This window comes from Cebus imitator, unplaced genomic scaffold (assembly GCF_001604975.1).
Source record: "Cebus imitator isolate Cc_AM_T3 unplaced genomic scaffold, Cebus_imitator-1.0 Scaffold356, whole genome shotgun sequence".
Lineage (NCBI taxonomy): Eukaryota > Metazoa > Chordata > Mammalia > Primates > Cebidae > Cebus > Cebus imitator.
The window spans coordinates 2,547,873-2,559,602 of record NW_016107671.1 but is presented as its reverse complement, the minus strand read 5'-3'; the positions used below and the strand labels follow the sequence as shown (position 1 = coordinate 2,559,602).

The window sequence follows — 11,730 nt, the reverse complement described above, 5'->3', positions numbered from 1 at the left end:
ATTACAGGCTTGAGCCACCGCGCCCGGCTATTTCCGATTTATTCATTCACTTGTTTAGTCTCTCCTTCTGTCCTGACAGGCGGGATCATGCCTGAATCACCCAGGATTAAATCTCCAGCACCCAGCATAAGACTCATCACAGAATATCAGCACTCAATAAATACTGCTCAATGATTAGACACTTTGAGCTTCTCCAAGAGGCTGCCCTCTCAGCTTCATACCCTCCTACCTGGGATCCTTTACCCAGCGGTTACCTCTCCTGGGACCCCCTTCCCCTGACCTTTCCCTTAGTTAGCCCAACTTACCCTCCAGCCTCCCTCACATGTAACCTCCTCAGGGAAACCATGTCTTTAAAAACTTGTGCAGCAGCTTGTTTTTGGTAAATCCAGTTTTCATCATGTCTTGTAATTACACATTTATATTACATTATATTTTTTTCTTGCATATAAATCTAAATATGAGCTAAAATTACATTATGGTTTAATACCTATTTGTGTGGCTGTTATTGAGCCCTGTGAGTTTTCTCAGGGCAAAGACTGGGTCTGTCTTACGCCCTGCTGTGGCCCCAACCCCTAGTATAGAGAGAGCCAGGTCCACAGCCGCTTTCAATAAATGACTGTTGAATGACTAAATGATGGGATGATGTGTCATGAATCAAAGACTAGGAGTATTACAATTCCATTCTCCAGTGGGCGAATGAATGAATTGGCAAGGGTGCTCTGCAGCCAAGACTTCTCTGGACCACCTTCAAATTCCCCAGAATTCTCCGACCATCACCACCAGCAGAGCACAGCCCACCCTCCCCGGCCACCCAAGGCTCCAGGCCAGATTCCAGGGTGGGGACAGTGGTTACCGTAGTCCTTAGGGAGGGGTGCAGGTGCCGAGGGGTGCACGACAGGCTTCTGCCGGCGTTCCTGGGTGGGGCTGGGGGCCTCAGGGACGGGCTCCTCCTCCTCCTCCTCTTCCTCCTCCTCTCCTCGGGGCGGCGGGGCCATCGGGGCAGGATCTGTCTTAGTCATGGTCCTTGGGGGCCCTCGGGGGGCGAGTGCAGAGTTAGGGGCGGCCTTCAGGCAAACCCTGTAGGCAGAGGTCAGCTGGAGAGGGTGCCCCGCAGGCTTCTGGGTCCAAGCCCCTACGAGCTTCCAGGGCCCCGGGTGGCCTCCGTGCAAGTGGATCTTGGGCAACCATCCGGACCCCGGTTACCCAAGGAGGGTCCCGGTGTGTGCGCCCAGCGCCTGCCACCTCCCCAGGCCCAGCCCCGCATTCTTCTCTCGTGGCAGGCCCCTCAGTCTCGGCCGCCCCCTCCCCGGGTTTGTTTATCTCGGGATGCAGGATGCTTCGCCCCTCCCCTTTTCCGCGGGTCTCCCCCTCCCCATCTTACCTCGGGTGGACAGCGCTGGGGACCAAAGCGAAGACTGGGGAGACCGCAGGAGCAATGGGGTGTCGGTGTCAGGGGACGTGATGGGGTAGGCGAGGGAGACAGAGAGAAGGGGACGAGGCCCAGACGCCGACGGGGGGTGGGGGCGGAGAGGGAGGGGCGCGATAGCGCATGCGCATGCTGCCCCCCACCGGGGGCGGGGGAGGAGGGACCAGGAGGAGGGACAGGGAGGCGCTGGCATTGATGGAGGGGCGGAGGCGGCGACGGGAAGGGGAGAGCCTTGGAGCACAGGGATGGGAAGAGATGGCTACGGAAAGATGCGAGATGAGCAGATACAACGGCAAAAGAGAGGGTTCAGAGAGCGGGCACAGATCTCCATCCCCTTCCCCAAAGCCTGCAAACCAGGCCGGTGAGGGCAGTGGTCTCGGGGCCTGGTGACGATGGGTGTTCTCTCTCTCTAGGACCCTAGACCGGACCCCTTCTCCAAGCTAACCACGTATAAAAGGTGTTTCAGAGGGTGATTCTCTAGAGACTCTTATCATGATCATCTCATCCTTACCTTCATCATGCAAGGCTCACACACTTGGGCCCACAGAGATTAAGCTGCTTGCCCAAAAGTACATGAGCAGGTGATGGAGTGAACATTTGAAACCAGACAGTCTTAGAGTCTGGTTCATTTTTTTTTCTAGACAAGGTCTCACTCCGTCCCCCAGCCTACAGTGCAGTGTTGTGATCTCAGCTCAGTGCAGCATCAAACTCCTGGGCTTAAGCCATCCTTCTACCTCAGCCTCCTGACTAGCTGGGACCACAGGTGCATGCCACCACATCTGGCAATTTTTTTTTTTTTTGAGATGGGGGGTCTTGCCATGTTGCCCAGGCTCGTCTGGAACTCCTGACCTCAAGGGATCCTCCTGCCCCAGCCTCCCAAAGTGCTAAGATTACAGGTGTGAGTCGCTGTGCCCAGCTTTTATTCTTAATCACCATGCTACATGCCTGTAGCAGTGTGTGGGAAACAGATCTGCTGATTGACCCCTCTAATTCTCTCAGAACCTGTAATCTCCCCACTGGAGGCCTCCTGGAACCAGCCAAGGGTCCCGGATCCATTGTCATGGCTTGACCTCCCACCTGGGTTGGCTGTAGTCTGCTCAACAAATCATCCCAGCCTGGACCAGGCCAGGCAACAGCCTTGAAAACCTCATCCTTCTAATGCACAGGCCCAGTAGCTCCATCCCCAAAAGATTTCCAGAATCTCACTCTCCCCACCACTACACTGGGCCCTCATCGTGGCCCATCCTTCCATCTTCTGCCACCTGGATTATGGCAACAGCCTCTTACCTGCTGTCCTGTCCCCTCCCAACATGCAGCCACAGGGACCCATGAACACCTGTCGCTTTAGAGCCTTCCTTCCCTCAGAGGGATCTGTCTGTAGCGCTGCACTCCAGGTAGAAGTCAAGGCTCTCAGCCAAAACCCACAGCCCTATGTGAACCTGCCCCATCATCTCTGCACTCACCTCCTCTCACCCTTTTTTATTATCTTTTAATTTCATGGTTTTCATTGCAAATCACCCTCTTTTGTTCACTCCACCCCAGCCACATCGGCCTCCTTGCTCCTCCCTACCCCAGGACCTTTGCAGTGGCTCTTAGTGTGTGTGGTGTTTTAGTTTTTTTTGACATGGAGTTTAATTCTGTTGCCCATGCTGGAGCGCAATGGCGCAATCTCAGCTCACCACACAACCTTTGCCTCCCAAGTTCAAATAATTCTCCTGCCTCAGCCTCCTAAGTAGCTGGGATTACAGGGTACGCGCCACCACGCCTGGCTAATTTTTGTATTTTTTGTAGAGACAGGATTTCACCATGTTACCAGACTGGTCTCGAACTGCTGACCTCAGGTGATCTGCCTGCCTCAGCCTCCCAAAGTGTTGGGATTACAGGTGTGAGCCACCGCACCAGTCCTGCACTGGGCTCTGGGATGCCTGGAATGCTCTTCCCCCCAGATCTCTGCATGGCTCCCTCTCTGCCCCATTTTAGGATCTTACCTATTGGTGTCTTTTCACCTTCTCTGCTCTAGAACTTCACCCCTTCCTCCCTTCCCTACTGTGGTTTTCTCCATCGCAACACTGTCTCCCAGACCTGACACACCCCCGACAGGAGGCCATCTTTCCAGGGACTGTTCATCCTCTGGAACCCAGGCCTGCAGCCCTCCAGCACAGCCCCTTCTCATCACCCAGGTCTCTGCTAAAACCTGGCTTTAGAGAGCTGTACCCTGGGCCCAAACCGAATTTTTTTTCAGTCTTTATAGCACTCATCGCGTCTGCAATGTTCTTTTTATTTGTTTACTAGATCGTCTACTCAAGTAGAATGAGCACCATGAGGGCAGGGATTTTCTCAGCTGTGTTCACCATGGTACCCTCAACTCAGTATCAGGCTTGGCCAAAGCCACGGGGCTCCTTAGAACTAGGTACAATTCTCCCAAACACTTGTTTTGCTCTGAAGTTGTACTGATTTGCAAAGATCTGAGCTGGGGGTGGCAGAAGCCGAGTACCCAGGAACTGGGGCTGAGAGACTTGAGCCCAGGTCACCCTGAAGGTTCATGAGGTCCCTAGGAAGGGGGTGGTGGAACCCAGGCCCTTGAGGGAGGCACTGCCACTCCCCAGACGCGGGCAGTGGTGCTGGGCCAAGCCCATGTGTAATGTCTCTCCTCCTCCATCTTCTATCTTCTGTCCCGTGACATTGTCTGTCTTGATCCTTATGCACTGGGGATCTGAGTGTCCAGGAGCTCCGGCTTGGCATCCACTGTGGCAGGTGCAGGGCCCTGGGCAAGGACCACGGCTACGTCAGGCCCTCCACAGATGATGGTGAAGGTTTGGGATTCCTCAGGTCCAAGGACCCTTGTCTAAGGCAAAGTGGTAGAGATGGGGAACATTATGGAGCAAGTTGGGGGAGAGACAGACATGGTGTAGAATAGGGAGGCAAAGGTGGGGGGGGTGTCAGGAAACAGAGAGAGATGTGGGCAGAGATATGAGGAGACAGGAAAGCAGGTATGAGGGCCAGAGAGACATTCATGGGAGAGGAAAGGATGGGGAAATGGGAAGAGAAATGCAGGGGAACAGACACATGCGGGGAAGAGAGATGTGGAGACAGGGTCAGAGATATGGGGGAGAGAGAAAATACACAGATGAAGAGAGACATAGGGAGGTGAGGAAACAGGTGGGGGACAGAGATGATGGGAAGAAAGACAATGAATGTTGGGCAGGAAGGAGATTGAGAGGTAGGGATAGATGAGTAGGTGGAGAGAGGCAGTCAGCCCAGGGGCTCTGGCAGGCTCCACAAAGAGCCCCAGGCCCGAGTCTGAGCTCTGTCCCTGCCTCACTGTCCCTCTNGAAGAAAGACAATGAATGTTGGGCAGGAAGGAGACAGAGATTGAATGAGGGGAGGGGAGGTGGAGAGAGGCAGTCAGCCCAGGGGCTCTGGCAGGCTCCACAAAGAGCCCCAGGCCCGAGTCTGAGCTCTGTCCCTGCCTCACTGTCCCTCTGTGTCCCAGGCCAGTCTCAAACTTCGAGCCCCCAGAGGCAGCCACACTGTAGCTCCAGCCGACTGCTATAACCTGGGAACACAAACCCAGAGCTGCTACATCTGCAGAGCCTTCCGGAAAGACCAGACTTTTTCTTTTGAGCCAGAGTCTCAGTGTCACCCAGGCTGGAGTGCAGTAGCACAATCACAGCTCATTGCAACCTTGACCTTCTGGGCTCAAGCAATCCTCCCACTTCAGCCTCTCGAATAGCTGGAACTATAGGTATAACACCTGGCTAACTTTTTGTATTTCTTGTAGAGATGGGGTTTTACCACCATGTTGCCCAGTCTGGTCTCAAAATCCTGGGCTCAACTGATCTATCTGCCTCTGCCTCCTGTATTTTACTGAGACAGGGTCTCAACATGTTGTCCAGGCTGGTCTTGAACTCCTAGGCTCAAACAATCTGCCCACCTTGGCCTCTCAAAATGTTAGGATTACACACATGACCCACTGCATTTTGAAAATTAATCTTGTAGCTCCAGCTCAAAGGATCATAGTGAGTTTTCAACTCACTATGTTATAATTCTGTGTCTGGCAGACAGTAAGAGCTCCTCAAATATTAAGTATTTAGCATTAATAAATGCACCAATCATTACTCAGCTCCAACCAATAGTTGCTTGGCATTGCCAGATTTTGTTTTTCAAGAAATTTGTTTTAATTTTCTGTAGAGACAGTGTCTTGCTATGTTGCCCGGCTGGTCTCGAACTCCTGGCCTCCAGCAATCCTCCTGCCTTGGCCTCCCAAAGTGTTAGGATTACAGGTGTGAGCCACTGAGCCCGGCCAAGTCAGAAATTTGGAAACACAGGTGAATGTTCTGATTTTTGAATAGGGGATCCTAGACAAAATGAAAACACACTGCGGGCCAGGCCAACACCCATGGATGGGGCTTCCAGGCTGGGGTGTCACTCACCAGGCGCTGCAGACCCTGGCGTGCCCGTGCCAGCAGGCTCTCCCCATGCAGCTGCTGTGCCAGCCGTTCCAGGGCCTGTAGCTGCGCCTGGTGCCGTTCTTGGCATCGCTGCAGTCTCTGCACCCGGCGCTGCAATGCTCCCAGCACTGCGCCCAGCCCGGTCCAGGCCTGTTGGGCAGGGACTTCAGGCCGTGACTCCTCAGGAATGGATGCAGGGGCCAGGGGGGTCAGGAGCATGGTGGCCGCAGTCTCAGGGCTCACCAATGTGGGGTCCAGCACCACTAGGTGCACTGGGCTAGAGACTGGGATGGCAGGGCCCTGGGGCAGGGGTATATTCTCCTGTGGGGGAGGCGGCAGCAAGACTGGCTTCTGGGTGCGTTGGGTCCTCCGCTGACTCTGGAAGACAAGGCATGGGGTCAAGGAGTGCCATGGCCAGACTTCGACTCAGGAGGAAAGGGCTGGAGGGTCAGTCTCCAAGGGGGACTTGCCCAGGTAAGGCCTGACCTCAGGCAGGAACTGTCGTTGGGGGGGGAGGGCCGAAGGTCAGACTCAAGGAGGTACTTCCCTTAGGAGGGGAGGTCTGGGGGTCGGATTCCAGCAGTAAGACCTCCTGGCGCTTACCTTGGCAGGTGGTGCCCGGGAGAAGATTGAAGGTACCGCATCAGGCCGCAGGTAGCGCACACCCCAGCGCCACTGGAAGCAGGAGGGCGTGAAGTGCTCGCTGCACAAGTGCTGGTGGCAGCTGGGCACCCAGTGCTCACGGCCCATGTGCTGCAGCCAGGCCTGCAGCCGGGGACCGTCCTTCAGTGGAAACCTGCATGGGTGGCGCGGGGCTGGGTCAGTGCTATGAGGTTCAGACCCATCCCTCCTGGAGGATACCCACACTGGAGGTCTCTGGGCTCCAAGCCTGTGCCTCGCTAGGGCCCGGAAGTAGACCTGTCCTGTGCCCAGGCTTTCTCCATCTCATACTCACAACCACAACCCTTTCTTCAGCTCCATCTTTTAGTAGTAGTATTATTATTATCATTTTTTGAGATGGAGTCACTCTGTCAGCCTGGAGTGCAGTGGCTCAATCTTGGCTCACTGCAAACTCTGCCTCCCAGGTTCAAGCGATTCTCCCATCTCAGCCTCCTAAGTAGCTGGGATTTTAGGCGCACACCACCACACCTGGCTAATTTTTGTATTTTTAGTAAAAATGGGGTTTCACCACATTGGCCGGGCTGGTCTCGAACTCCTGACCTCAGGTGATTCACCCACCTCAGCCTCCCAAAGTGCGGGGATTACAGGCATAAGCCACCATGCCAGGCCTTTATTATTATTATTAATTTAAAAGCTCCACCTTTTAAACACCCAGCATCAGCTTACCTCTGCCCTGTCCACTACCCCTTTCCAGCCTCCTTCCTGGTCTCCCTGCCCACTACCCCGCCCCTCCACTCCCAATTTGTTCTTCTACATCAACTTGTTGGAGCAGTTTATAAAATCAGACATTTACGATGTGGGAGATCATACAGCTAAACAAAACATTTCTTCTACAACCATATAATATAGGGGGTGTGCAGTTTCTAGATTAAGAGAGATTTAAGAAACATCAGCAAAAAGGCAGAATGTGGACCTCACCTACAACAAACAATTCAGTAAAAAGACATTTTAAGACAATTGGGGAAAGCTGATCATGCACTAGGTATTAGATGATTGTAAGAAACTGGTGGTTATGGAGGTTCATGCCTGTAATCCCAGCACTTTGGGCAGACAAGATGGGAGTATTGCTTGAGCCCAGGAGTTCAAGACCAGCCTGGACAACATAGGGAGACCCTGACTCTACCGAAAAAAAAAAAAAAAATTAGCCAGGAATGGTGGCACGTGCCTGTGGTTCCAGCTACTCAGGAGGCTGAGGTGGGAGGGTCACCTGAGCCTGGGAGGTAGAGGCTGCAGTGGGCTGAGATCATGCCACTACACTCCAGCCTGGGTGAAAGAGCCAGACCCTGTCTCAAAAAAAAAAAAAAAAAAAGATTTCATTTTCCTAGATGTGATAACCGTATTGGATTTATGCTTCTGAAAGTCTTCTGTTAGAAAATGAGTCTGAAATAATTAAAAGATCTGATGTTTGGAATTTACTTTACTGCATGACAAGCCAGGCACGGTGGCTCATGCCTGTAACCCCAGCACTTTGGGAGGCTGAGGCAGGCAGATCACTTGAGGTTGGGAGTTCAAGACCAGCCAGGCCAACATGGTGAAACCCCATCTCAACTAAAAATACAAAAATTAGCCGGATGTAGTGGCCAGCACTTGTAATCCTAGCTACTCAGGAGGCTGAGGCAGGAGAATCGCCTGAACCCGGGAGGTGGAGGCTGCAGTGAGCCAAGATCACGCCATCACACTCCAGTCTGGGCGACAAGAATGCAATTCTGTCTCAAAAAAAAAAAAACAATGTAGAGGCACTCTGTGAACTGACATGCTTTGGTCAAGCACATATTATGTGAGAAAAAGCAAGGTTCTAAATAGACTATCTCAGCTTTTAGTCATTGTGGTAGACCCCCAAAAGCTATCCACGTCCTAATCCCTGGAAACTGTGTCTCTTACCTTATTTATTTATTTATTTTGAGACAGGGTCTTGCTCTGTCACCCAGGTTGGAGTGCAGTAGTGTGATCTCGGCTCCCTGTGGCCTCAAACTCTCCAGGCTCAGGCAATCCTCCCACCTCAGCCTCCCAAGTAGCTGGGACTATAGGCATGTGCCACATGCCTGACTAACTTTCTTATTTTTTGTAGAGATGAGGTTTTGCCTGTTACCCAGGCTGGTCTCAAACTCCTGGGCTCAAGTAATCCTCACACCTCGGCCTCCCAAGATGCTGGGATTATAGGCATAAGCCACTGCGCCTGGCCTGAATATTACCTCATATAACAAAAGATGTGACAAAGTTAAGGATAGAGAGATTATCCTGGATCATCTGGCCCTAAATGCCACTACAAGTATCCTTATAAGAAGGAGTAGAAGATATTACCACAGACAAGAAGCAAGGGAAATGCAACCATGAAGCCAGAGACTGGAGAGATGTGGCCACAAGTCAAGGACTGCCTGCAGCCACCAGGAACCAGAACAGGCAAAGAAGAGATTCTCCCCCAGAACCTCCAGAGGAGTACAGCCCTGCTGACACCTTGGTTTTGGCCCAGGAAAACCAATTTGGACCTCTGGCTTCTAGAACTGTTAGGAAATAATTTGTCTTGTTTTAAGCCACCAAGTTTGTTAGAGCAGCATGGGAAACTAATAAAGGGAGAAATAAGAATGTCTATTCACATTTGCTGGTATTTATATAAAGAAACTATCGTGATGTGGTTTGGCTCTGTGTCCCCACCCAAATCTCATCTCGAACTGTAATCCCCATGTGTCAAGGGAGGGACCTGATGAGAAGTGACTGGATCATGGGGGCTGTTTCCCCCATGCTGTTTCCATGATAGCGAGTGAGTTCTTGAGACCTGATGGTTTAAAAGTGGCAGTTCCCCTCTTGCTCTGTCTCTCTCCTGCCGCCATGTAAAATGTTTGCTTCCCCTTCACCTTCCACCATGATTGTAAGTTTTCTGAGGCCTCCCTAGCCATTCAAAATGGTAAGTCCATTAAACCTCTTTCTTTATAAATTACCCAGTCTCAGGTAGTTCTTTACAGCAGTGTGAGAACAAACTAATATACACCGGAAGGACACAAAAGCAACTAAAGAGGCTACCAGTGGGGGAGGCGGCGAATGGGATGAAGGGAGATGGGGAGCGCCAAGACTTCTCAGACAAAGGCAGATGGAGGCGGAGGGGGCGGGCAGCTGGTGAAAGCGCACAGAACGGCTGACGCAGAGAAGAGCCGTGGCACCCAGGGAGCAAAACCTCGGGGCACACAGCCAGGGAATCTGGCTGCTGCAGTCAGCCTCCCTCTAAGATCCCAATGTTTTCAGCAGCCCCATTCTTTCTGGACACAAACATGAGATCTATTGCAACAGCATTCCTCCATTTTCATCACCACCATCTCCCAGACAGACTCTGCCACTGGACTACTCTTATCTATCCTTCTGCACTTTCCTTACTAAAAACTCCAACTTTCTTTGAGGCCATACTGTGTCCTGCCAAAAGACTGTATTTCCCAGGATTCTCTGCAGCTGGGTGGGGCTATGTGACTGCCCTCTGGTCGGTGAATGCATTAGTGTTGTGTAGGACCTCCGGGATGGTGCCTTAAATGGAAGGGATGATCAACAGGATTCAGCAGCTCAAAGGGCAAAGGAAGAAAGTCAATATCCTAAGAAGCGTCTCCTTAATTGGCCTTATTCTTTCTTGTTCCTCTGGATAGCAGCATTTCTAATGGGCAATACGGCTTTCTAAAAAACTACCTTAAGCAGACAGCAAGTGTTCCCCTTTGCATGCAGTCAAATGCTCCACCACTGAGCTATACCCCCATGTTCCCCTTTGCAGAAACTATTTTAGTCTTGGTGGTCATCTTGTCCAGAGCATGGAGTGGCAAATACTGCCAGAAGTGCTTTTTTTCTTTCTTACTAACATAACTCAAAATTTCTTCAGGCTGATTAAATGCCCAGCTAAAAGACTACAACTCCCAGACTCTTTTGCAGTTGGGGTGACCAATGATGAAAAGGTGCCACTGAAGCTGGGCATAGTGGCTCACACCTGTAATCCCAGCACTTTGAGAGGCCAAGGCGGGCAGATCACGAGGTTAAAAGATTGAGACCATCCTGGCCAACATGGTGAAACCCGTCTCTACTAAAAATACAAAAATTAGCTGGGTATGGTGGCACACGCCTGTAGTCTCAGCTATTTGGGAGGCTGAGGCAGGAGAATTGCTTGAACCCGGAAGGCGGAGGTTACAGTGAGCCAGAATCATACCACTGCACTCCAGCTTGGGTAACAGAGTGAGATTCCATCTCAAAAAAAAAAAAAAAGTGCCATTGAATGGGGTTTCTGGGAAGGCCTTATAGAGGCTGATTCAGTTTAGACCTGAACACTTTTTGCTCTTCCTCCCTTCCCTTTTCCTCCTATAAGGAATGGCAGCAATGGTGGCTGGGGCACTAGCAGCCACCTCGGATGGAAGCCACAGGCTAAGGATGACAGAGCAGAAAGAGGCCAGGAATGGTGGGTCACACCTGTAATCCTAGCACTTTGAAGGCCAAGTCAGGAGGATTATTTGAGACCAGGAGTTTGAGACCAGCCCAGTCAACATGGTGAAACCTGCCTCTACTAAAAATACAAAAATTAGGTGGGTGTGGTGGCATGCGCCTGTAATTCCAGCTACTTGTGTGGCTGAAGCATGAGAATCCCTAGAACACAGGAGGTGAAAGTTGCAGTGAGCTGAGACTGTGCCACTGCATTCCAGCTCAGGCGACAGAAGGCAACTGTCATGCAGGCAAGCAAGCAAGCAGGCAAGAGATAGGGCTCTCATTTCTCATGACTACAGAGCTACCATCCCAGTGCTGGTTTGCCAACCTCTGTACTTGTTCTATAAGAGGGAAAATAAACCCTGTGATAGACTGTATTACTGTTCAGAACGTCTGCTGCCTCTCTCCACATAAGGATTATACATCCCCACTCCACTGACTTGAGGCTTGCTATATAATTGCTCCGGCCAACAGAATGCCAGTGAAAGTAACATGGGCCACTTCTAAATATAAAACTGAACAAGAGCCATTGGGTGGTTCACTCCACTTTCTCTTTTCCTTCTCCCACAAGACCAGCAATATTCCAAATAAGGACAGTTTCTTCAGCATGAGACCCCAATTAAAATACTGTAGAGTAGGACCACAAAAGACCTGCAAAGAACATAGTGTTAGCAAGAAATACACCTTTGGGCCAGTTGTGATAATTTATGCCTAGAATCCTAGCACTTT

General features: G+C 51.5%; 2 protein-coding genes across 4 annotated transcripts in view; both read right to left on the bottom strand.

Moving 5' to 3' along the window:
• CLIP3 (CAP-Gly domain containing linker protein 3) overlaps positions 1–1,553 on the bottom strand; it is a 16,451-nt gene extending 14,898 nt beyond the window's left edge. The window contains exons 1-2 of one of the 2 annotated variants that reach the window (XM_017506665.2): positions 1,382–1,553; positions 854–1,077 (exon numbers count right to left, since the gene is read on the bottom strand). In XM_017506665.2, the coding sequence (XP_017362154.1) occupies positions 854–1,019 (166 nt within the window). In that variant the 5' untranslated portion in view covers positions 1,020–1,077; positions 1,382–1,553. The remainder of the gene's footprint in view (positions 1–853; positions 1,078–1,381) is intronic. The other variant, XM_037730750.1, reaches the window with a different exon arrangement.
• A 2,134-nt stretch (positions 1,554–3,687) lies between these two features.
• THAP8 (THAP domain containing 8) overlaps positions 3,688–11,730 on the bottom strand; it is a 14,439-nt gene continuing 6,396 nt past the window's right edge. The window contains exons 2-4 of one of the 2 annotated variants that reach the window (XM_017506666.2): positions 6,481–6,673; positions 5,860–6,255; positions 3,688–4,271 (exon numbers count right to left, since the gene is read on the bottom strand). In XM_017506666.2, coding sequence (XP_017362155.1) covers positions 4,125–4,271; positions 5,860–6,255; positions 6,481–6,673 — 736 coding nt within the window. In that variant the 3' untranslated portion in view covers positions 3,688–4,124. The remainder of the gene's footprint in view (positions 4,272–5,859; positions 6,256–6,480; positions 6,674–11,730) is intronic. The other variant, XM_017506668.2, reaches the window with a different exon arrangement.